The following is a 26,245-nucleotide window of genomic DNA, read 5'->3' as shown; positions in this document are numbered from 1 at the left end:
CCACAAATTTCACTGTAAAATCCAGCAGACCTAAAATTATTGTATCTCTGGCAGACAGAGATGCAACCTCCAGCCAGCTCCCATATGAGACCCCAGGGCAAGGCCATGCCTGTTCCGTGAACAACGATTCTCTATTTGAAAATACAGCCAACTTGCGGCTGGGCCCTGGTAGAGACGAGATGTCTGACTTACAGGACACCAAGTGAGTATGCAGCCTGAACTACTGACCTTGAACTGAGTCTTAACTGCTTGACTAAACTACAACACTCATAATACAACTAAATTCAACTACAGAGCAGCATGACGGTGTAGGATGGAAACAGTATCTATGAGGTCAAGCCTGAACATGCCCAGAAGGCCCAAGTGTTTCAAGTTATCTATGGCTGTGCAAGAAACTGCCCAGAACTTCGTGGTTCAAGACAAGCACTTATTTATATGTCAATTCTAATCTCCCAGTTTGTCCCACCCTCCCCTTCCCACCCTGTGTCCACATGTCTGTTCTCTACGTCTGCGCCTCTATTCCTGCCATGGAAATAGGTTCATCTGTATATACACTACCATGTGTGAAATAGATAGCTAGTGGGACCCTGCTGTATAGCACAGGGAGCTCAGCTCGGTGCTCTGTGGTGACCTAGATGGGTGGGATGGGGGAGGGGGTGGGAGGGAGGTCCAAGAGGGAGGGGATATAGGTGTACATAGAGCAGATTCACCTCATTGTACAGCAGAAACTAACACATTGTAAAGCAATTATACTCCAATTAAAAACAAAAAACAAAAACCAAGGGCTTGTTATTTCTCATGATTCCGTGGGCTGGGAATTCAGGCAGGACTTGGCTGGGCAGTTCATCGTCTCCATGCTGTGAGGTCATGAATGTGCTCAGGCTGGATCATCTGAAAGGGCTTCCTTCACATGCTGGGCTCTTCAGGGCTCCTTCACACGGCCACTCTCTTGCCACGTGGCTGATTTGGGTTTCCTCACAGCTTTGTGGTCTGTCAGGGTAGCTGGACTTCCGACCTGGTATGTGGCTTCCAAGAGAGTAAGAGTGGAACTGCCGGTTCTCTGAAGCACTAGGCCTAGAGCTGCCACTTCTGCTGTAAGGACTTGTCAAAATGAATCAGAAGGCCAACTCAGATTCATGGGAGAAAGGAAACTAGAGTTTAGGACCTGCAAAGAAAATGTGTCCCTTGATCTGCTTCACTATTTCAGGACAGAATAGCAACTCGTGGCACTTCTGACACAGAATTGAGGTCCAGGAGGCCCCGGAGTGGAGAAGAGGGGAACTTGTTAGCCAATGGGGGAATTCCTTAAACGTCTGCATTGAAAACCAATCGAATGGTACCTCCTGAGGACCTCGGGAGCTGGTCTGGGCCCAGGTGATGCTCTGAGCCTACGGGCCCCTCGCTGAAGCCGGTCTTCGGTGATGGAGTTTTTTCTGCTGATAGGGGGAGACGTGGCTCCACAGCACAGACGCAGTTCTGGCTTTCTTCCGGGAGGGGGCAGTGCAGGCCACACCGCAGGCCGAGACACCGCGGCTCCCTGACAATCCGCTCCTGACTCCAGCGCAGGGTCGCTCCAAACAAAGCCGAGGCGGTTCGGCCTTAAACCTCCGTCGGGCGCCGGGCTGAACTGCTAAGAGGTGAAAAACCTGTGAGAACTCAGAGAAAGCCCGCTTGACAGTCTACACTCTACATGATTATCAAATCAGTTTCCTTGCTCATGAGATTTCTGTTAACTTTTAACACGTGATTGAGACTGTCTGTACTTAGAGTAACCAAAGCTGCGGAACACATGAGATGCTTAGGGTTACTATCTGAGACCTAACTTGGGTATCTCCTGACTTTAATATGTTTTCATATCAGCCTTCTCAGTATTCAATATATCTCAGTTTTATCTAGTGCTGGGCATTTTTTTAAATGTGGAGGATAAATGAAAAATAGACATTTGTTTAACTGTAATCCCTCCCCCTGCTTTTGCTGTTGTTGAAAATTATAACTGAGATCATTGAGGAATCACTGTCCAGTGGGAGGTATGGTGAACTTGGACTCAGAAGATCTGGGGCTGGACTCGGCTGCAAAGTCATTAGCTGTGCATGGGGTCCTCAAGTAAACCACTTACCCTGATTCCTCATCTGTGAAACAGAAACGATGAGATATGTCCTTTTTTCATTCACAGGACTTTGTGACGCTCCCATGAAGCAAGGTATTTGGAACTTTTCTGTACGTGGAAGTGTTCTGCACATGTAAGGTATTGTTGAATTACACTTTATACTTTTGAACTTAAATGTTTTTGAGGAAAAATGATAGAGGTTAATTGTAGAACAATTCAAACAATACTCAAAACTACAGAAAGGAATGTAAATCCCTCAAAATTTCACTATCAAGGAATTATCACTGTCAACATTTGAACATGTCTTCAGACAACTCTGCATGTACATATATACACATGTATATAAACAATGTTTCAAAAATTGAATTGTATACCTTCTGATATTTAAATGCCTCCCCCCACACCCTCAACATTGCGTAATAGCCAATATTTATAGATCTTTAATAATGCGTCAGGCTTTGTCTAAGCCTTTTAAGTGAGTCCTTATTTAATCTCAGAGCAGTGGCATTGAGTGTGTACTTTTTTGTCTGAGTATGTACTTTTATTGTAAAGACAGGAAACTGAGGTTCAGAGAAGCGAAATAACAGATTTTCCGATTTCCTGCCATTTTAAGGAATCTTACAACAAACATATTTGCTTCTGCTTACAGCTCTTTCCACTTTTATTATGTCTTCAGCATTCTGTTTGTTAGTAGACAAATCAAGAGGGCTGCTTGTTCCAAAATGTCAATTCTCACACCTACAAATCTCTAGGGGAAGAGACATGGGTTGAGAATTTTTAAACAAGCTGTCCTTGGAGGTTGTTATATGTACAATCATGTTTGAGAACCACAACCTTGGTTTAAATTCCTAGATTGGGATTGCTGGATCGATTTTGAACTTGAGACATAATGCCAAACGGCCCTTCAGAAATGTCAACCAGTTTCCATTCCCACAAACCGTGTGTGACTAATTTAGGCTCTTTTGTTTGGATCTCTCTGTATTCCACGATATTACCTTGTACATTGCTTCCTAGTTTGTCGTCAGGACAGTAACGTACTTGTAGGCTATTTAGCGCACGTGTGTGTGCACCCACTAAAGTTTCAATTTGAGGTTGAGCACTTTTCTTCAAATATGTTAATTATTTTGAGGTTCAGGAGGCTTTCTGCATATTCTGTTTAATGATACCCTCTCTTTCTCTCTCATCTCTTCAACACCTTGCCTCATGTGCTGCTCTCTGTCTGGTCTCTAAGCCGTTGTCTTCGGGGCTGTAAAACCTACTTTTCTAAAATTATAGTGGATAAATGAAGGTATAAACTCTGCACAATTAGTACCTCCAGATGGAAAACAAATTCTCGTTCTTTCCACAAGAAGTCAACTACAGTCTACCCTCTGGCCCCCGTTGGATCCCCCTAGTTTATCCTATTCCTAATCTAGAGTCCTTCTGCTGAATTCTCCAAAGTCTTAATCCTACCAACTTCCAGTCTCCCCATGTCAGAACTAAAATCCTTCCCCTTAGCTACGTAAGCATCGTTCCTTTACTGAACTCCAGATTTTGTAAAGCAAGATTCTCCTCGTACTAAAGTTCTAAATAAAACTTTTTCTCCTTTTCAAAAACTATCTTCCTCCTACCTAGGAAACTAGATTTCTTTGAATTTCTTTGTCCTCAAAGTAAAGAGCTATTTCCTCTCCTAAAGGAGACAGAAAGACTTTTTTTTTTTCTTTTTGACTAATTCATTAACAACTAACCTTTGACAATTAAGATACAGACATCTTACAAGGTATACACAGCAGCCTAAGAGGTCATGTACCCTGGAATATTTAGTAGGAGGGTGGGTCATCTCAGACTTAATATAAAGTTTACATTAGTCAGTTTATGACAATTATTATTTCTAATTGTTGTGTCTTAAAAACAACCTTTAAATCTATGCAGAGAATAAAGCTGTGTAAAACTAGACATAGGTAGGTTATCTGTATTTCATGTTGCCCAAAAAAATATAAAAATGTCTTTTTCTTCTAATACATTTATGCAAGTGGGAGCTTGCATTCTAATACAGCTTTCTGAACCAAATCATTTTATAAACCCTTTTGGATCAGAGGATGTTAAATCCATGAATGAGAACATGAATGTGAAAGGAAAAATGGGTTAATACAAGCAGAATGTTGGGCTGGGGACCTGAAACTTTCTCTTCCCTTCTCTGAGCATTTGTTTCTCCCTGGGGCTGTCTCTATGTGATCTGGAAAGACAGTGAGCTGAAATTCCAAATATTCTTTGACAATTTCACATGAGACTGAAAAAAATAAAAGGATTGTATGGTTTTGATTTTATAGAGAAGCATTCTGTGCAACAGCGATTTAAAGAAAAAGCTGTATTCGCCTATATTTGGTCATTCAAATAATGTATCAGATTTCCCGAAAATGAGGACACAGGCGAACAGGAATGCTAGTAAATTCCAGGAGAATAAACACTATTCGGTGATTTCTAGTACTGCTGATTTTATTTTTCAACATTTAACAAACACCAGTCTGGCTTAGTTCTGGCGTGGTCTCAACCTTGAGAATGTAGAATTCAAATGAGCACAGAATTGTCTCAGAGACATGGCTACGCCATCTTCATACCCATGACATTTTGGACTGAAGATCTGTCAGAACCCCTCCCAAACATTAACTGATAAAAATCAAAACCTCCTTCAGGAACTGATTTCAGAAGAGAAAATTAAAACCTTTTGAGCTATATCCACTTACTGTCTACCCAACAACCCATTGTTCTGCTGTACAAATGACTAACTTGACTAATTTTTTCCCCTGGCTTGGCAGAATCTTTTATTGAACTGATTGAAATGACCAGATGTTTCTGCAGCTTATGTAGACATAATCTAAGAGACTCAATAATTGACTTAAGTAAACGTATCAGGATGTGGACTGGCAATAGAATTTGAGGATTCTCTGTTCTGTGATGACTTCAAATCCCTTTTTTAAAAGGCAGGCTGCTTGTGTAATTGAAATGCGCAGAGATTGGCACCATCTCAGTCATTTACTTTAGTAATTTATAGCCTATTTAGATCTGAGCATCTCTGTAACTTTTGAAAGAAAGCAAGGAAAAGCTTCAGTATTAGAGACCTATAAAAATTGTCTGTGAGGCTGTCTGCTCAAAGTGAAATGAAATACTTCTCTGCAGAAAAATCCCCAGATGAAAAGATTGCAGCAGAATTTCATTTGACTCAGATTATCTAGAAAATGATACAATTGCATTTTCCTTAAGTTTTTGAGTGTTTTTTATGAGAATGTTTAATGCCAGAATTCTCCACGTTATTTTTTGATTCTCCATTTTGCTTTGAGCACAATTGCTGTGTTGTAATCTCTAGTGAAGATAAAAATATTCATTATAAATAACTCACCGAGGTCAACTTTCTCTTAAAAGCCTATCACCAGAAGAAAGATTTCAAATTGTGGTTTATTCCTTAGAAAAGGAAACAGTCTGCACATCTTTCCATGTCTAAAAGCCTGCTAACCTAGGCTGAGCGTGGGACGGAAAGATACAACAAATGTCAAACTTTGGGCTGGACGACTCACTTAGCCTCGGTTTTCTTTTCCCTCCTCTAAGATTAAAGATTCCTCTTGAATTTGTTTAGTAAACAAGGTTTCCGAATGTTTCTTATTTCCCTTTTTTTCCATTGTCCTTTCCTACCCCTCTCTTCATTCCTATATTAAAGAAAAAAACGTTTATAGAACCTAGGCACAGGCAGGCGTGCACACGCCGCCCCCTACACTTAGACCTAAGTGGGTGATTAGCACCTGTGTCCAAGAGTGCATACAAACTTCCTTTTCCTTAGAGCTTGGAGAGCAGAGACCATTCCATTCTGGTTGGCACTCTGCACCCAGTGCTCTTGGTAAACATTGGTCTCTATTAGCATAATAACAATCACACCAGCAAGTTAATCATTCGAGCGTTGTTTTTCCTTCGTATGGTCAGAGGCAGACTGGCTCCACAAGTCTTCTCCTGCGCTGGCTGACACAGGAACCTTCTTGTCCTTGATAACAGCCCATGTCAACGACAGACTGACTGCTCATTTTCTTTGCAACCCTGCCTCGCTGGGTTCATTGCTGCTGGCCGGCTGTGTTAGGGCGGATTACAGAGAATTCACATGAAACCTAATCGAGGCCTGCGTGATGCAGAGAAGAGAATAAAAATACTTTACGAGATGATTTGGATGAGATGTCACCCAGTGGGTGCAGGATCATGGCGGGTTTTTTCTGCAGACAGAAGCCATAACAACGATATATGAGCCATTCTCTTGTGAAGTGCTGGTTAGAATGATTGACGCCTGCAGATGTGCTGAGTCTGTGGCTGCAGGTGCCAGATGTTGAGTAGCACTTAGGGACGCTTGGTGGCCAGGGTCATTTCCTTCGGTTAACGATAGTCCCTCACTCTAACGCCAGCTCCTCTCACTCTTTATTTCTTCGTTGATTCTGGGTTCTAAACATTGAACAAAAACCAACCCCAAACCCATATGAAACAGCAGTGGCTCTGATGCTTTTTTAAAAATGCAGTTTTATATGGTGATGGTTTTTGAAAGGGAATTGCTTCCCAGGTTCTGAACACTGAACAAAAACCAACCCCAAACACATGAAACAGCAGTGGCCCTGATGCTTTTTTAAAAAGGCAGTTTTATCTTGTGATGGTTTTTGAAAGCGAATTGATTATTTTATTGAACTCAACGTGAAGGCAGTGGGAAGCCTGGCATTTCATAAGTTAGTGCGGTGCACACAATCTTCCATGGAATCCTCCAGTAAAGCTGAGCTGGCTATCGTCACCCCATGTTGTGGTTGAAGACCAGAGGTCAGGGAAATTACTAAGTGATTGGGCTGGGAATGGAACACAGGTTCACCTGACTCAAAAGTTCTTTCCACTTGCCCCAGGCAGCCAGGGCACTGCTCCATGACATGTTCAAAGTGATTCTCCTCTCTTGTGGAAGCTTTCTCATTAGTGAGGGGTATCATGTACAAAAAAAAAAAAAAAAAAAGTCAAAATCAGTGATACTCCAAACATCAATATCCATTTCTACAATATTATGGAAAAGATAGGAGTGATTCAATTTTATTTTCCTGGCTATATCCAATGGGATAATTGAGACACACAGGCAGAAGTAAGGCTGTTTCATGTCAGGATAGCACAATTTTAAAAGGGAAATAATCAGCAAAACAAATGGCTTTTTAAAAAAATTTTTTAACGAATGGTTTTAATCTGTATACCAAGCTTCTAAAAAGTTGGAAACTTTTGGATGATTTACTGCATTTTCACTCTTCACATAACTGTTAGGTGCTTTGTAGATACAGCCATCGTCTTTTTTTTTTTTCTGTAAACTTTTGCTCCAGAAAGATGTTTTGAGAAAGAAAGACCTATTCAGACATTTCCAAGCCCATTTGTCAAGTGGATTACATTTGTGCCCTCTCTTAAAAAGATGCTTTACAGTGTATGAGAGCAGTTTTTGTAAATTAATATCATCATTAAAAATAAGCTGGCTTTCTTCTCTTCCTTCAACTTCTTGTTGTGCAAGTCTGCGGTGCTGGGCTCCACAGGCAGGAGTTTTGGCATGGCCCTGGGGCCCAGGGGAATATTAACTTACAAGGCTTTCCCTATTTTGTTTTTACATGTCTGAAACCATTTCAAATCTTAGCAACTGAAATACAAGTTATTAAACACACTTTGCTGGAGTGTAAGGAGGGCTTCCGCTCCACTCCCCCCACTTGTAGAAGATGATTGCAAATGAGTTCATGTATTCGGAAGACTTGTGCCCCGGCCGCTTCTGACATCTACCTCGACACAAAGCCCAGGATTATAAAAGGATAGTTACACAAAAAATGAAGCTGAGCTCATTTACCTAGGGTTAGATCCTATTTAAATGCCATCCTAGGGTTTTTAAATACCATTTTGCTTTAATAAATTTCATGTGTTCTAGTTGAATGGAGACACTGGCTGTCAGCTGAAATGGGAAAGAGTGATTCTTTGGTTTCTAGTTGTCAGAACCTTTTAACTTTGCACAGGTGTCTTTGCCTCCTTCCTTCTGGCTGGGCTCTATCCCCAGGAATCAGGCGCCGGATGGGGGAGGGGAGCTGATCTCCTGAAGCCTCCTGGTGATGTTCATTTTTATCCCCTTCCATTCCTGCCTGAGCAAGCGTGGCTGGGTACAGACAGGTCTGTTCCTCTCCATGTGTGTTCCTCCCGGTAGAGGGGCAAACACTGCCGGGGTACAGTCACAGGAGGCTGGGAAGTGTCTGTGGGTCTCCAGCAGCTGGAAAAGGTTTGAGGCTCTTAGGCAGATGTTTGCTGTTTCAGCCACTTCATTAATGTTGGAAACAAAACCCCTGACTATTCCTGACCAAAGCCCCACTTCATGATTGACAGCTGGGGTGTGCTTCTTCCCACGAAAGCCCTTTACAGTCTGAGATCAGGAGAGAGGGAGTGAAAAGAGAGAGATGAGTGCAAAATGGGAATTGGGCTGGATGCCGTTACTGAAAAACCAAAAATATAAAGGAAAGAGAGGCTCATTTAAGGAGAAAGACAAATGTAGTACAACTAGTGAAGATCTGAAGTTCCACCGTGTGCTCGGGTCTTACACACATTATATAATTATCCCAGCTTTCATGCATTAATTTATTCATGACGGGTACTGAGAACCTACTATGTGCCAGTGCTATGCTGGTATTGGTGATACAAGACGAATTGTCCAGTGGGTGAAAGAAATATGCAGAAGGCAATAATACAGTAAAGGAACCTCTAAGATAGAGGTAGGAACAGCAAGGACAGCCTTGGGGAGTGTGGGATCTTTCCCAAAGGAGGTGACATTTGAGATGGGCCTTGAATTAGTTTTCCAGGCAGCGAAGGAGGGAGGGGATGGGGTGCCGTGGGCATTCCCACTGAAGGGAAGAGCCGTGTAGCCATGGATTATGAAAGGCTAACCTTGTGAAGTACGTATTATGATTATCATTTACAAATGAAAAAACTGAGGCTCAGCTTTGATTATAAGCGACAGAAAGCTGAAGGTTCCAGACTCCCAAGATCTGGAATCTCTCTTTCCAATACCTGGGGGCTTGTGCTCTCAGACCCCCTATGAGATTTCTTGCCTCTGTGGTAGAAAATAGAAAAGATGGAAAATCCAATAAGCTATTATTTAATTTATTGGGTCTGAAGAGAGGGAAGGAAGAGAGGAAAGAAAGGAAAAGAGAAAGAGATGGAAGATGCGGAGGAGAGATGGGGGAATGCGATCCAGCAGAGGAGGCCCGGAGTGCCGGGAACAGTGGGGAAGGGGAAATGGACGGAAGCGGAGGAAAGGGGCCTGTGGCGGTGGAAGGAACCGGAAGAGCCGGCGAGGCTAGAGGACGGGACAAGAGGTGGAGGAAAAGACTGGGCCCGAAGAGTAACGGGGCGCGCGCGTAACGTGAGGGCCCGACAGAGGGTCCGAAGGGCTAACGCTCGGTCCCTCTCCAGGGTCACCGGGTGCGGTGCAGAGGCTCGGGGGTCTCCGCCACGCCGCGCCCTCCAATCCCACCAAACACGCAGTTTCTCGGCGCTGTCGACAGCTCTGCACTTTCCAGCGGGACATATAACTCCCCACCCAACAATGTCCTCGGTGCGAACCCCGCGCCCCTGGGAACGGTCCCCCGCTCGTGGTGCATCGAGTCCTTGCTCCGCCGGCGTCCAGGAGGACCCCTGGGTCGCAGCGCCGAGCGGCGCTGCCCGGGCTGAGCTGGGAGCGTTCTCGGCCCCGCGCGGGGCAGCGGACAGGCCTTGGGACCGGCCACCGCAGCCGCGGACGCGCCGGGCCCAGCGCGGCGACCTCTGGGCTCTGCGGCGGGCCGCGCGCAGCCACCGGGACACCCGGCCGCAGCTCTCGCGGGCCCTCAAGCCGCCGCTCCGGGAGGAGAAGAATAAGCATAAGGAGATATCATGAGAATAAACGAAAACCGTTCTAAATGGAGAGGAGGAGGGGAGGGGAGCCAGGGCGCACGCAAACACCTCGGGAATGAAGTTCCTCAAAGGCGCGTTGCGGGCCACGTCTAATGCAAGGCTCTGATTCGGTTTATTACTATTTTCTCTCAGTGCCTATTAGTTCTCCAGGCTTTCCCCTTCCCTCTGAATTGAACCACTGGCCCTGGCGCGCGCGTCCACTTGCTTCCGCGGAGACTCGGGCTGCAGGGCGAGCAGCTCTGCAGCGAGCCCGCCGTTACCTGGGGCCGCGAGATGTCACCATACCCAAACTCGGTCTCGGAGAAGACCATCCGCGTCTGTAATTCTCAGTCTCCTTACCGTGCGTTTCCCTTCCGGCCCCGTGCAAACTAACTCCCAGGCATAATTGCGCGAAACCGGCAGCACCGGCAGTTTCTGCCGAGAGCGGGCGAGGGGGCAGGACGCGGGCAGCGGGAAGGTCCGGGTGCCGAGGCTGGGTGGGGTCCCCTCGCCCCTCGCCCAACAATTCCAACTGAAAACAAAAGTTCGTTCAGATACTGATTGGGACAGACTCGGAAGTTAGGCGCCCAAGAGGCAGAAGACAAACCACCTAATGAACGCGTGTCTTCGCGGCTCCCCCAACCCTACGCGTCGCCAGGGACCCGGGGGACGAAAGCCGTGGTGCCAGAGTATCGGGCACCAGGAGCCACGACCGGGCTGACTCGCCGCACCCGGCAGTCCCGCTGCGCTGGCCCTTCTGGGGACGAAAAAAGGTTTATAAACAGAGCTCAAAAATAAAAAGGGAACACGTGCTTTTGATTACTTTTTTTTTTTTTAACAGTTTACTATGGGGATAACGGACAGGGCAAAGGTCATTGATGGTTTGGTATCTCCGTGGAACGGTCAAGTTCGCGATCGCGGCGTAGGCTCCGGGTGCCAGAACGCGCGGGCTGGGAGCCGGCTGCGAGCGTAGGGGACGCTAGGGGCGGGCGCCGTCCTTGGGAAACGGCGCGCGGAAGTCCACGTGGGGAGGCAGGAAGGCACTCAGCTCCTCGGGGACGCCGGTTCTGGGGCCCGCAGTCTCGGGAGCCTCGGCGAAGTCTCGACTTCTTTCTACTAACAGACCAGGACGTGCCCGCCCGCCGGCTGCCGGCGATGGGAGCACGGCTCGGAGCGCGGCAGGCCCGGCGCGAGGGTGGCGCGCGGGGCTCCGCGTGGGCAGCGGCCCCCGGAGGCCTAGCCCGTTGGCGGGGGCGGCGCGCGCTCCCCGCACCGCGCGCACACACGGGCGCGCACACTGCACACACACACCTGGAGCTCGTCCCAGGATGGGGGCGGGGAGGAGAGCCGGAGCGAGTGTCTTAAAATAGGCACGCAGACAAGCGTGAGACGCTGAGAGGCTGGAGAAGGCTATCAAGAGCGGCGGGCACGAGGCGCGCAGGTCCGCCCCGGGAGACACAGGCGGGCTGGGCGGGGTGGGCGCCGAGCGGCCGGCCCTCCGCGCGGCTCAGCACCAGGCCCTGCGGGAAGCGCGCGCTGATTGACAGCTGCACTGTCCCCAAAAGGCTCGGCGAAGATGCTGATCCGCGGGTGGGTCTAGACGCGCAGCCCGCGCGCCCGGTGCCGGCTCCCCTCCGCACCTCCTGAGCCCCGCCGCCTCCCGGTCGCCGAGGAGCCGGCCGGAGGCCCCCGCCGGCGCGCCAGCCCCGCGGCCTCGGGCGGCGGGCGCTCGCCCGGGCTCACCATGCACTGCCACGCAGAGCTGAGGCTGAGCTCGCCCGGCCAGCTCAAAGCAGCCAGGAGGCGCTACAAGACTTTCATGATCGACGAGATCCTCTCCAAGGAGACCTGCGACTACTTTGAGAAACTTTCCCTCTACTCCATGTGCCCGTCGCTGGTCGTGCGACCCAAGCCCCTGCATTCCTGTACCGGTAAGACGGCCCGCGGGAGCGCAGTGGGGTGTGGCCGCTTTCGTGCCGGGGTCGGGCGCTTGACCACCTCTGTCCTCCCACCCAAGGGCGAGAGGAAGGGGCCCGGGAATTGTGGGCCCCTGCAAGAGGACTAGACTTGTCCGAGGCGAGCATTGCAGAGGCCTCTGCAACCTGGAAGGGGCCCGGCAAGGTGTCAATGGCAAGGTTACAAAGGCAGTCAAGGCAGCGCGCCCCCGAGAGCCGGCGCCCCGCAGCGCCTGGGATCTGCTGGCAGGAGAGCCTTCCTCCTTCCCAGCGCTGCTGTGGTTTTCAGGAAGAAAGTTCAAACCCTTGACCAGGTTGAGCACTTAAATCATTGTCTCAGGAAGTGGCGTTGCTTCTCACCTTGAGTTAACTCGTCCAACTTCCTCCTGTCTCCACTGGGAATTTTACAAGTAAGTCAGTATCCCGAGGTTCCCCGCAAAATCCGCTGAACTTTACTTAAAAGGATCTCCCTCTGGGGAAGTAGTTCTGGAATGTGTCGTGTTGTGGAGCCAGCTGAGGAGGTCAACCCTGTGAGTTTTAAGTGACTAAAAAACAATGATCACGATAAAAACACTCCTCAAATCTGGTTTGCTTTCTCCACAAGAACGAGACCCGTAGTAAAAATAAAGAACACTTAATAAATATACTTGAAAAGCCATAGGTTTATGTAGAAAATAAATCCAAAGTTATTTCTAAAAAACTTGCATTAAAAGAAGCTCCAAGTTTCATAGTGCCCTGGCATTATAAGGATTTAGGCTCTCCAGACGTGGGTATAGCGAAAAAAAAAAAATTGAAGCAATTTTTATCAAAAAAGTTATTGACCCTGCTTTCAACTGAAGGTAAAAATTTAGTATTTCCAAACCGAAAGACCCTTTGAGGGTATATTTGTTGCATGGGTAGCATGAAATAAATGAATTTAATTGTACTTACTTTGAAAAAGTAAACTGAAAAGATAGCAGTGGCTTTGAAAGATATTTTTGGAACGTTCAGGCCAAGAGGCTGCTAGTACACTGTGCTTGGAATACTGCATTTTCTGTTGATTCCATTGATAGGCTCTCTAGGACAATCAGTAAATACGTGTGTAAGTACATACAGTAAAGTTCTTTTACAACCAACTTGTTCCTACATGTATTTGGTAATAAAATGAGTATTATACTCAATTACTCCTTTGTAAAATACATTTTGTCTGTAAGGTGGAATTAGGCCTGGTAGCCCAGAACAAGACTTGTAATACTGCATTTTAAAAGCCAAGAAATATACGAAACAAGATACGAAGAAGAAATTTGAAAAACAAGATAGATGTGATTGATGTTTTTACATTTGTATGTCTGCCATGCGTTACACCTGGGATGAGTTGTCTGCGTAGATCTTGGAGCGGGGAACTAGGCTGATTCTTGTTTTGAGCATAAATAATCATTTGCCATGAGAACTCAAATCCCTTAAAGGAAAAAGAGAGGATCCGTTTTAATCGTAAATCTCTCGCACCCTGAAAAGACACTGCGTACCTGGAGGTCCCTAGGACAAAGCAGAACAGCTTCTCCTAAGCACCTAGGCATAGCCTGATGCGGGCAAACTTTTTAGCGACTTCGCGCCATGCATTGACTTGAAGGCAGCTTTTCCTGGCCTATGTAGCAGTCACAGAACTGGATCATAGAAATCATGCCAGAGGAAGAGTAATAAACAGCCTCCAAAAACAATGACCCAGTCATCAGTCGAGGCTGAGTAAGTTTTGTGTTTTATTGAACCTTGTGTGGGACATACATCGGAGGAAAATACAGCGATTCATATGTACTTTTGTGAGTGTTAAAAGTGAATCGCACATATTTCACGAACTAAAAGTTGTGCTCAGCCTCGTGCTTTTGGAGTTCTTTGATGGTTTGTGGGAGAGGGTGGTTGTTGGCACTGGCGTTCTTGCCTTATTGTTCCCATGCTTGATTTCTTTAGGTTGTTCTTTTGAAAATGTGTTGTGATTTTGCTCTAGTTGAGATTTAAAATATAGAAACTGGGATTTGCCAGTGGAATTAAACCCACAAAAACTGGCTACAATAGTCCATCCTTTCAGATCATAAGCTTTCAGTGGGTTTACGATTACAGTTAAAGCCTTACGTGTATTAGATCATGGGAATACCATTAGCGACTTCTCAAAGGTTTTGCAAATACCATGCTTTCAAAGCATTTTTGTTGCTTTTAACAGTTATGTTCAGGATCACAAATCTTAAATTGGATGAACTTAATCTTTTTTTTATTAATTAAAAAACAGCAATAAGTTGCTGGCATTCATAATGAAACTATATATATATATATTTTTTTTTCTGGGTAGAGATAAATATTTAGCACTTTTGGTGGAACCAATGCATAAAATGTTCAAATCAAGCGAAAGGCATAAATTGGAATTAAAGTTACTGAACTATCTCATCCTTTGGTTTGCTGTTTTAAGATTTATATAACGAACAGAAGTGACCTTTGTCAGCTTAAATAATGAAAACTAAGATAATAAAGTGACCACCGTGCACACTAAATACATGAAATTGTGGTGGAAAAAAAGCTACAGCGTTTAAAAAGCCGCTACATAATTAGGCAAACCATGTCGTTCAGATTTAGCAAAATCCTAATGTCAGTTTATGATGCTGATCTCGGGCAGGAGAGCATGTATATTCAAGTAAACTGAGAAATGGAAACATTTCTCATCTGGTAGGTAATCACTTGACAGTCATTTAGTATTAGACACCCTAACCTTGACGGACTTCTCATCTTCAAAAACAATTGTTTATTTGAACAGGCCCTTCCTTATTAAAATAGAGTAATTTTAGTTTTAGGGAGCAATCTCCAGATTGATTTAAGTTTCCTAACAGATCTCCTGCATCACATAATAGATATTGAGTAAAGGAATCCTCCTCTTAAAGCCAAACTAAAGGAACATTTGTCATTAAATTTAAAATAAAATTTAAAAACCAAGCCCCAAGAGATCCTCCATTTGAAAAAAAAGTTTGTTATTCAGACTGTTGAGGAGGTATGGAACGTGTTTAGAATGAATTTAGTTATGACATGTTGTTCTTACGTTAAAATCTGGTAACAGTAATCCTCACTCATAATGGAACTGTATTGCCCCTTAGAAGCCGGTGATGATCTCTCATAAACATTAGAACGTTGACGGTGATTGAAGGCCAAAAATGACTTGCAGTTTATGATATCATAAATATTGTTTAACTCTCAGGTGCATTGTTTTATTTTTCTGGTTGTGATTAATGTTTCTTGGTGGAAGAGTCCCTTGAACTGGCTTCTCAGGACGGAATAGATTGCAGAGGTAGCGGCACGGTTCCCTTTGAGGGATCTCTCTTTCAGTTTGATCTTTAGAAATAGGCAGACTTTCTAAATTTGAGGGGTGTTTGGAAAAAATGAGTAACTTGCTTCACAAAAACAAGGATGTAACAATTTACCCTAAGAGTTTTCATAAGATGATACTGAGAAACCTAAGTACTGTGCATAATTACTTACAACTTATTATAATTACCGATACTTATAACCTAGAATTACCCTAGGACTTGTACACGCACATTTGGGGGGAGGTGAATACAGGTATTTGTACATTTTACAACCCATGGCCCCTGCATGACTTTTAGTGATTTCACTAAAACCTATAGTTTAATTCTTTTTGTCTCCTCTGGCAGAAGGGTTCTGTAGGCTCTCCCCGTGACCTCCAGCGGCCAGTCTTACAGAGCTGACTGGGAGGAATCACAGTGACCACAGACCAGCCTTCCTAAGCAGAACATACTTTTTTTTTTTTTTGCGAAGTGCTAGGGTCACATCAGGGCTTAGACATAGTTTCAGCCCGCACTGTACACCGCCGTCTTTCATATTAGGGTACTGAGAAATCAGGAAGATTCTTCCAGCTCCATTACACACCCGGGATAAAGCTGTGCGGTCACACCCGAGGGACAGTTGACCAGCCATTTAAAAGGGGCATGTGGGGAAGGGTGTTTATCTTAGGAGCGGGCTTTGAGAACATTTTAGTCTTTGGTGGGTCCAAGAGAAAAAAGTTCTTTGGGGTGGTGTCCTTGGGCTCATTTTTATCACAAAGATTGGGTGTCATCCTGGTGAAAAATGAAATGAGGTGTGGACCTGTGCGATGGGGGTCAGGGAGTCTGCTGCCACTTCATGAGTTGGCTCCAGTGATTCCCCCAATCCTAGCTCAGTCTTTTAGTTGGAGACCAAAACCTGGAGTATCTTGGGAACCTGGATCCTGGGCACTGGAACGTTGATAGAGAAATGCAAACTGGGGGTGTGGAAAATGATCTTTATTAACAAGCATTTGTATTTCTACCAGAGGCAAATACGCTTTCATTAGCAAATCACTCATCACTGCCTCTCCTGTTCCCATTCTAAGGGTAAGTAAATTGAGGGAAGCCCAGGATAGAGGACTCATCCAAGGTCAGGATATATTTGGAGCTGAGCTCTTTCGGGATCCTCAGCTGTTGTCTCCTTACTCCTTAAATTTTATGACACCTTTGTTAAATAGAGACACTGAGGGATTCCTTAGGGGTCAGTTTTAATGAGTGAATAGTTTATTAGCAATTTATTCGCTGGTTCTCATTTTTCTAACAGCGAATGGGAAAATGATTAGAAATTTAGCAAGTTAAAATGCCTTTCCAAAGGTCTATAATCTTCAGTATCATTTAATTCAATAATTTAATTCAACAAATATTTACACTTGCTTGTTGACGGCACTGCCATTATTACTTTTTTTAATTTATTTAATTTAAATTATTTTTTATTTTTGGCTGCGTTGGGTCTTCATTGCTGCGCGGGCTTTCTCTAGTTGTGGTGAGCAGAGGCTACTTTTCGTTGCGGTGCGCGGGCTTCTCATTGCAGTGGCTTCTCTTGTTGCAGAGCACAGGCTCTAGGCATGCAGGCTTCAGTAGTTGTGGCACATGGGCTCAGTAGTTGTGGCTCGCAGGCTCTAGAGCGGAGGCTCAGTAGTTGTGGCGCACGGGGCTTAGTTGCTCCGCGGCATGTGGGATCTTCCCGGACCAGGGCTTAAACTTGTGTCCCCTGCATTGGCAGGCGGATTTTTAACCACTGAGCCACCAGGGAAGTCCACTGCCATTATTTTTAAGTTTATTCTAAGTCTTGGCTAACAGTTGGGATATTTTAAATCTTTCTCTGAAACACCTGTAGAGCCACTGCCAAGCTCTTTTTTGTGGTCCTCTAGAGTCTATGTGGGCACTTTGGAATTGTGAAACATTATGATAATTTAATCCGTTTGCTTACCGTCTGGAATTTTCTCTTTGAACTCCACTTAAAGGGTATTATCAACACCAAAATTGTCATATTAACCTCCTTAAATACAACTCAACTGAAATTGTATATGCAGTAGATCTTTTATGAAACCAGTTTCCTGCAGGGTTGGTTGTTACCTCTGGCTTGAAAATAAAATTTGTGATCCCAGCGTGGCTGGTATATAGCTGCTGGTTTTAACGTACCTCAGGAATCTAAATGAGAAGATTGTTAGGTTTTTCCATCCCAGGAATCTATTTGAAAAGCAGTAAGGACGGTAAATTGTTGTTTAGATTGTAAAGAGAGATGAAAACAAAAAAAGGGAAGGAATAGGGAAAAAGAAAAAGCGTGGGTTTCTTTGAAGTTCTTGAAGCCACTTGATTCCGCCTGGTATGTAGTTCAGCGTCCGAATGACCCTGGGGGCAACACGAAGGTGGCTTCTGAAATTCTTCTGTCCCTGCTTGGAGAGTAAAATGCCCACGTTGATTTGACTTAGACACCTGCTGGGGCGCCTTCAGGGAAGAGCCTGGGCGGGGGTGGGGGTGGGGGTGGGGGGGTGGGGAGTGCCCTGCCCAGCATTTAGCGTGACTGAATCAGGGTTAACCCAGAAGCATTTTTAGGTGCTGTTTGCACTTTGTTTTGAGGTCGGGAGGAAGAGGAACAGAGACGGAAGTTAGGTGGGGCACGATCTGAGGCTCCCGCCTTAGTACAAAGCCTGGGAACTTCTATGGGGGTTGCAGAGCCTGCGGACCACGCCGGCCACTCTTCCGCCCCCAGTGAAGTCAGTTCGCGTCCCTTGGCTACACCTGCTGCTGAACCCTTAGCTGGAACATGGTTAGAGGGCTGCAAGGCTTTGGATGAGGTGGACAGGTGGAGGCCTCACTTTGCATTCTCTCTTGGGGAATGCTGTTTTCCATTCCTGTCTCGAGGAGGTGGTGTTTGTACTGGGGCATCAGAGACGGACCCCACTGAGCTGGATTAGCCGCCTTCTAACCCAGGACTTGCCAAAGCCCACAGGTGCTTGCCAGACTGTTGCGAATCACTTGGCTGCAAGTCTCTTGGGAGCAGCAAAACAGGGAGGAAAAAAGAGAGAGGAGAGAGAACATTTGGGTGAAGACTTCCCACATGTGGCGAAGGCCCTCCGTCCCGCCTGGCATGACTGCCTCCGGGTCAGCTGCCGTGACGGTGGAAGGGTTGTTCCTCTGTCCACAGCACGGGTGACAGGGTTAGAATTGGCCTTAGAATTTACCGGGAATGGGGTTCAGACCAGGACCGTGTACCAACTTAGTGATGTTAACAAAATAAGAAATACTCTGACTCTAGGAGAAGAGGCGGTTTTTCTTCTTCTTCTTCTTTTTTGTTTTTGTTTTTATTTAACCAGAAAACCTTTGCAGATCCTTAGGATTTAATTTATTTTTATTGCAGCTTAATAACAGTTGGAAAAAGAAATGTCTTGTTAAAATGAATGCTCTAAATAAAAACACAGCTAATTTTCCATTACAGTGTCTAATTACTTATCACCACGGCATCGCTACATGGCAGTTTAACTTCTTGGAAGTGGAAACTTGGCACACATTTAAGGAAGAAAGCAGTACACCCAGATAGATGTCAGAAGATGGCTTAATTATATTTGGTCTGGAGTTGACTCTTACCTATGATTACTATGCAAAAGACAGGCAGAGGGTCACTAAGGAAAGTCTCTGGTTCCTTTAGTGCCGGTGGAAATTGAATATGGAGGAAGAGCATTCTGAATGTTAGATGAGCTGCAAGTACGTGTAAAAAGGGACGCCACTAGTCACCGGTTGAAGCTGGTGTCAGGACTGCTTGATCGGCCTGGAGGTCAGCTGTATCCCTGACTCCACTGGCAGAGTTCATAAAAATGAACATGGCCTTTCTCCAAGGAGAGGCCAGGATGCAACTGAGTAGAAGCCGATCTGGAGGATCTCAGCACAAAACTAAATATCTTAAGGGTCCAGGCAGAGAAGCTTATGTGATTCCTTTTTTTTGCGTCTCTCTAGCTCACCACCATGTCCTTAGGAACACGTGCTTCTGGATATTGGATAAATATTGGAGAAGTATTTTCACAGTGTGCCTGCCACCACAGTGATGTCAATGTCCTTTTGGTCATTATTGAAAAACACACTTCTGTGTTGATAAGCGATAGGGTGATTGGCCTTTCACTTTTCTTATGCGAGGATCACTTATGACGTGTGGGGACATGGCGAGGTCTTGGGCCTGGTGGTATCGCATGTAGTCATGGCTGTGTTTCCACCCCGGCAATACCGGACAGGTCCCTAATACTGATTTACCTGCCATTCTCCACCACCCACTTCCCTCTTCCCAGAGGTCTTTTCATGCAGGTACTTAACCATTGCTGAAATTCAGGATCATGGTCTCACAGACAAGATCACAGCCACTTGTAGATTGGAGGATGTGTAGCTCTGATGTTTCTTTTAAGCACTATCTGAGAGAGTCAACGTTGCACACTTTCCTCGTGGTAACTTATAAACAACAGAGTCCTAATATTATGTCTTTGTGTCCTGGGGAGATCGGAGCCAGAGGTACTCAGGGTCGTCTTCCCGAGTTCTGCAGTGTTTATCCTAAAGGGGGCTACAAATTGGGGAGAAAGGCTAGAAACGTATACTCTCAACCCTGAACCTCATTATTCATCTTCATAACGACACAGTGAGTCCCCTGCATACGAACCTTCAAGTTGCGAACTTTCAAAGATGCGAACGTGCGTTCGCATGTCCGATTAGATAAGTTAGTTCACGTGTCTGGTGTACATTGTCACGTGCGCACATCCTCTCCAAGTGGTTGTGCTTTTGTGTACGTTACGGTACTGTATAGAGTACAGTAGTGCAGTATCTTTATTTCAAGCCTAGGATGTCCGGAAGCAAGCGTAAAAGCAGTGGTGATGTAGCTGGTGCTCCTGTGCTTTTCAAGGTACTGTCCTGTGAGGTTAAAACTGTTTTCTTTATTTTTTTGTGTTTTTTTTAATGTATTCTTTGTGTGAAAAGCATTATAAACCTATTATGTACAGTACTCTGTAGCCAATTGTGTTAGTTGGGTACTTAGGCTAACTTTGTTGGACTTATGGACAAATTGGGTACAAACGTGCTCTCGGAATGGAACTCATTCGTATGTAGGGCACTTACTGTAATAGAAATAGTGACTTGTTTTGAGGCTTAGCATGTTACAGGCACTGGACCCAGTGATTTTCATTCAGCTTCCAATCATTCCTAAGAGATAGTATCTCTGCTTTACTAATGGAAGCTGAGAAGTTAAGTAACTTTATAAAGTCACTGAAGGTATAAAGATCTCTTCCAAAGCAATAAGAAAAAAGGCACGTAGAAAAATTGGCAACTCCTAGAAGTGAAGATCTAGGTGTCCAGTGAGCATGAAAGGATGGCCCTGGTAATCAGGAAAACACAAATGAAAACGAGGTACCATTTCATACCAGTCAGACAGGTAAACATGAAAGACTCTGATGGTATCGCTCTATGACAAGGTGGTGGAACAATAGATGTTCTCACTCCCCGATGGTGGGAGGGTTATTTGGCACAATTGCTTTGGAAGCAGCGTGGCAACACCTCGAAGCAGATACACACATGCCCTCAACCCAGCAGTTCCACCTCTGTTTATGCCCTGAGAAATCACTGCATGTGTGCCATAGGACACTGGTAGAGGAATGCTCATTTCTATGTTGTTTATGATAGTGAAAAATCTCAGTCTAACTGCCCTTCAGAGGAAAAAGGACAGAATTCTGTGTATTATATACAAGCAGTGAAATTCTACGCAGGGATGAAGATGAATGACCCAGATCTACTTGTATTAATACAGATAAGATTTAGAAATACAAGGCTGAGGAAAAAAAACACAAGTTGTAGATTGATACTTACAGTCTGATACCATTTATATAACGCTGGAAAACATGCAGGCCAATACTGTATATTGTTTAGGGAGGCAAGGGCATGGGATTGGGAGGGCTATATACAGATTTTTACTTTCCTGTGTAGTAATTTATTAAGGGAAAGAAAAGGCCTAATGTAAGTCCAGCCAAGCATTAAGATTGGGCAAAGCTTGGTCATGGGCACAAGATGTTCCTTACATTATTCTTTGTACTTTTCTGTATGTTTGAAATTTTCTATAATATAAACATTGAAAAATGATAGTATGGGAGACCCCACATATCCATAAAACTCTTGATCTTGGGGGACTTTTTTTTTTTTTTGTGGTACGCGGGCCTCTCACGGTTGTGGCCTCTCCCGTTGCGGAGCACAGGCTCCGGACGCGCAGGCTCAGTGGCCATGGCTCACGGGCCCAGCCGCTCCGTGGCACGTGGGATCCTCCCGGACCGGGGCACGAACCCGTGTCCCCTGCGTCGGCAGGTGGACTCCCAACCACTGCGCCACCAGGGAAACCCCTTGGGGGACTTTTGATGGTTTTCTTAATAGCTTTCTATCGTGAGAGAAGCTGTTAAGTACAAGCTTCTTGTATACAGTCTCACAGTGGGGAAAGAACTTTATAATTAGATACATGTGTACAACTCACCCTGAAACAACCAGTGCGGCTTCTGAAATTGGCTTTTGGATCTCACTTACCTCCCCTGGCTGGGTGGGGATGTCATTTTTCACCAAGATAACCGCTTTCCCCCAGGTAATGCTTCGGCATGTGAATAAATGGGCTCTGAGCTGGGCACTAGGGCTGGAAGGAAGTGCTGATGAAGTGTGTGTTTGTTTTCTGCAAATATCCATTACTGAGCATGCAAGGAAGAGTCAGTAGGTTCTTTCCCCTTCTTCTTAATGATGTTGCAAATCCCAGTAGATTGCCTTTGATTGCATCTTGCTTTGATATGTAACTGCTCAAATGATATACCACCCTTGGCTTTTTTTTTTTTTTTTTTGCGGTAGGCGGGCCTCTCACTGTTGTGGCCTCTCCCGTTGCGGAGCACAGGCTCCGGACGCGCAGGCTCAGCCGCCATGGCTCACGGACCCAGCCGCTCCGCGGCATGTGGGATCTTCCCGGACTGGGGCACGAACCCGTGTCCCCTGCATCGGCAGGCGGACTCTCAACCACTGCGCCACCAGGGAAGCCCCACCCTTGGCTTTTGACCAATGGTCGCTGCTATTGACAATTTAACTTAAAAAATTGTCTAGGGACATCTGTGAACACCAAAGAATCAAAAATATATTAAAATGTAGCTTCTTGGCAGGGAAGAATCATGTTGGTATTGGCATATAAGCTGGCTGAGTTTTCTTTATATTCTGTAAACATGATTTGATTTTAAAACTTTGGTGTGTGGTATCAGGGATGGTTAGGAAGGGATGAGAACTGTTACCATGGTAACCACACAGAGAGCTGTCTGTTAGGGATGATGAATGGTGGTCCTGTGGTTTGGAGGGGGTAACCTGGACCACATTACTCCCCAGCGACAACTCTGGTGACAGGTGTTTTGTTCAGCCTATCTTAACAGCCAAGGCATTCTTCTTTTCTCTGCAAAATAGTTCCAATGTAGAAATATTGCTTTAAGATATTGTGACAAAAACCTGATCCTTTGGGAGCTCTTTCTGTGTCCCTTCAGAGGGAAAATAGTCCTTGGTGTGAATGAAACAGTTTGTACAGTCAAGAGTTTGCCAAAGCATTTCTCCTTCTGAGACCACCCCTCTCTGTCCTAAATCCATATGTAAACAGAGAAGCAAATAGATCAAAGCCCTCGGAGCCCACGTCCCATGCCAGCTATCAACAGCCAGGGTCGCTGTGCTGTCTTTGGTGCTTGGCAGTGCAGCCGTGGTCAGCAGGATCTAATGACTGCATCTAGAGGAGGGTGGCCAAATTGGACCTGACCGAAAGGCCGGTGGATCTATCAGATTTGCTGTCAGTGGACAGGCTTTCAGGGCTGCAGGAACGAGGCCTTCTGCATGTTGTCTTACCTGGATGGATGCACAGGACGGCTGCAGTGAAAGGAACAGATTGAAACGTCATTTGTGCCTTACTCTGTCCCCTTCCTGCGTCTCTCCAGTGAAACCTTATTCCTCGTAAAATGGACTCTCCAGGCTCGGGGTTATGAAAGGAGTGAATGTTATTAGGAGAGATCTTCCAAAGGGCTGTGTGCGTCTGAGGGAGATAACATGCAGGTGCTGCCCCTGCTGCCCTGACAGTCGATCACTGGCAGCAAATCTGACAGCTCCACCATGGATCTTCCCTTTGGAACGACTTGGGAAAGTACAGGTGAGAATTGGGGATATTTATGGTTAACTTTGAACAAGTTTCACTGAGGGAGAGGGATATATTTTAATAAGGTTCCAATCCAAATCCTCTCTTTTTCATGACTGAACATTTGACTGAAATAATTGGTTGAAACATTTGATTGAAATCACCCCAGAGGAGATTTTTTGGGGAAGATGTTGTTAATTTTGTTATCCCTGGATATTATGCAATTCATTATTGCTCTTAGCACGTTAGACAGCTGTGTGTCTTGGAAGCATGCTTTCAGTCCTCGGTTTGGAGGGTGGCATAAAGTTATGTCCTATTGGAGGGCTGATTTTTTTAAACTGGGACATTGAGCCTTGACAGTTAGAACAATTAGCTGCGTAAACAGAACGTGTTTCACTTTTCAGGGAACTGGAAAGTAAAAATAACAACAATTATAAATGGTAACTGTGAGCCAGACGCCGGGTGCTTCTCTTCACTAAGGAATTTAAACTGCATGGAGACCCTCTAGGAAGTAGTTACTATTATCACTGGTTTTTGGGGGAGGAAAGCGACACTCGGGGAGGTTGAGTAAATGGCAACACGGCCACATGAGGAAGTGGCAGAGTTGAGGTTGGAACTCAGGTCTGTCTCTTTCAATATACACAATCGTATGTCAATTAGAAGTCACGTCTGTCTTCTTCCACGGAGGCCCCATGCTTTATGTAAAGAAAGGTCCAGTGAGTGTGCCGGCTGCCGAGGGGTATATTTTGAACCTGTTGACTCTTTTACACATATTTATAACCATTTGACATGTGCCAGTCTGTCTTTCATTTCCTGTGATTATTTGTGTTTCTGAATGATTCCAGACGAATTCTAAGCAGCAGTTCTGTCTTTGGAGGAAGTGGGTGGTTGGGAGATTTTGGGCCTGCTGCCGTCCGGCTGGGCGGCCCTGAACTCATCCCATTGCTCCTGGACGTCAGTGTCCGTATCTGTGTAACATTCCCAAGTCTCCTTTGGTCACAGTGCTTCCACGAGCTTTGGAAGCTTCTTCTGGATAAAGCTTTTCTATGGGAGTCGAGGGTGGAATTCCCAGGCACGCGTGCGTTCATTCATTTATTCATTCTTGTGAACCAGAGAGAAAGTACTTAACAACTGAATGCCAGCCAATCGCCTTGAGACTTAAGACTTGGAATATTTTTCACGAAATACTCATTAAGTTCAGTGGGGAAAAAAAAAAGTCTGGCCATTTGTTTGGCATGGCTTAAAACAAAAGAATAAGAAATGAATTTTTTTCGCCCACATTCTATCCAGTCAGGCTGGTGTGGGTTCTGGGGAATCTGTATTTTTAAAAAGAGATTATAATGAAAAGTCAAGTTTGAGAATCACTGTAGTGTAGATGACGGCTTAAAGATGAGCTTGAGGTAATTTACAGCCATGACTCAAATCTATGAAGCAGTTTAGTGGAGTGATCTTACTGGATAGGTTTTGAGTCAGATGGTCCTGGGTTGGTTTGTGTTTTCTTGTCTGTGTGACCTTAGGCAAGTCATTTAGCCTTTCTGACCCTCAACTTCCCCATCTATAAATGGAAGATAGTAATAACTACCTAATAGGGTTAGTCATGTAGGTTAAATGAAATAGTGTGTGTAAAGCACTTAGCGTAGTTTCTGGCACATAAGTACTCAGTAATTGATAGCTTCTATTACAAATGATTATCTTATAATAATAACCTCATCTTGGTTGGCCGAAGCACAGCCCTTTAGAGAAAGATTACTATTCGTGGTGGATGAAACTCAAGGAAAATTAGATATCCTTTAAAAACCACTTCACTCTAGGGCATTCTTGTGGGTTATGTCATTACACTGGCTGCCTCCTAGGGCCTCCTCTTGCAGCCTGGGTGGGGTCCGTGAGCTGTGGAAGTTCAAGGCTTCATGAATAGGTATGTTTCATTCCCCCCATCTTTCTGTTTTATAGTGTGAATTCAGAATTTTGCAAATTCATACATGAGTGGCAAAAACTGGTCAAACACGACAGCATCACAGAATGTGCTTTGTTACTCTTTTTTTTTTTTTTTTTACAAGAGTTGCTCAGGATTAATTACCCCTAGGAAGTGTTTCATCATGTAGCTGTGCCTCTCAAGAACCGTTTTTAGAAAAGTGGCAGAATTTCTCAGCACGTTTAACTTTTTTTTTCCTTTGAAGAGTAGAGTTAGGGATAGTCTTTTCTTTTGGAAGAGGCTATGAGTTTTTTTTGTTTGTTTGTTTGTTTGCGGTACGCGGGCCTCTCACTGCTGTGGCCTCTCCTGTTGCGGAGCACAGGCTCTGGACGCACAGGCTCAGCGGCCGTGGCTCACGGGCCCAGCCGCTCCGTGGCATGTGGGATCTTCCCGGACCGCGGCACGAACTCGTGTCCCCTGCATCGGCAGGTGAACTCTCAACCACTGTGCCACCAGGGAAGCCCGAGAAAAATCCTTTTGATGAGGGTGAATGGAATTCTTCCATGGGTTGAAGGAAGCCCCGGTGACCAGGGCAGCAACCCCTTCCAATCGTTTATACTGATGATTCCTTCAAGCAACCTCTAGTGAAATCATCCAGGTTCAGGGGTGGGTGGGGGCCAGCTGGAAGCAGGTGGGCTAAGACACGTGGATGTGTCGTTCTGGTGCCGTGGGGTGGTATTGATTCGTGGAGAGAACGCCGACGTGGTCCCCTAAGTGCCTCAGAACCATTGTGGAAATAGGACTGAGCTGGAGATATGGACCTTTGGCAACTTGTTGAGACCATTCTGTTCAGTC

The 26,245-nt window shown here is 45.3% G+C and overlaps 1 protein-coding gene across 1 annotated transcript in view; it reads left to right on the top strand.

Annotated features, from left to right (window-relative positions):
• Nucleotides 1-11,448: 11,448 nt before the first annotated feature.
• The window catches only part of BARX2 (BARX homeobox 2), a 65,910-nt gene continuing 51,113 nt past the window's right edge, over nt 11,449-26,245 (top strand). The window contains exon 1 of the mRNA XM_060017674.1: nt 11,449-11,964. Coding sequence (XP_059873657.1) covers nt 11,778-11,964 — 187 coding nt within the window. The 5' untranslated portion in view covers nt 11,449-11,777. The remainder of the gene's footprint in view (nt 11,965-26,245) is intronic.

Source organism: Delphinus delphis, chromosome 8 (assembly GCF_949987515.2).
Source record: "Delphinus delphis chromosome 8, mDelDel1.2, whole genome shotgun sequence".
NCBI classification, from domain to species: domain Eukaryota; kingdom Metazoa; phylum Chordata; class Mammalia; order Artiodactyla; family Delphinidae; genus Delphinus; species Delphinus delphis.
The sequence above is the reverse complement of the archived record's forward strand: the minus strand, read 5'-3'. Positions and strand labels throughout refer to the sequence as shown.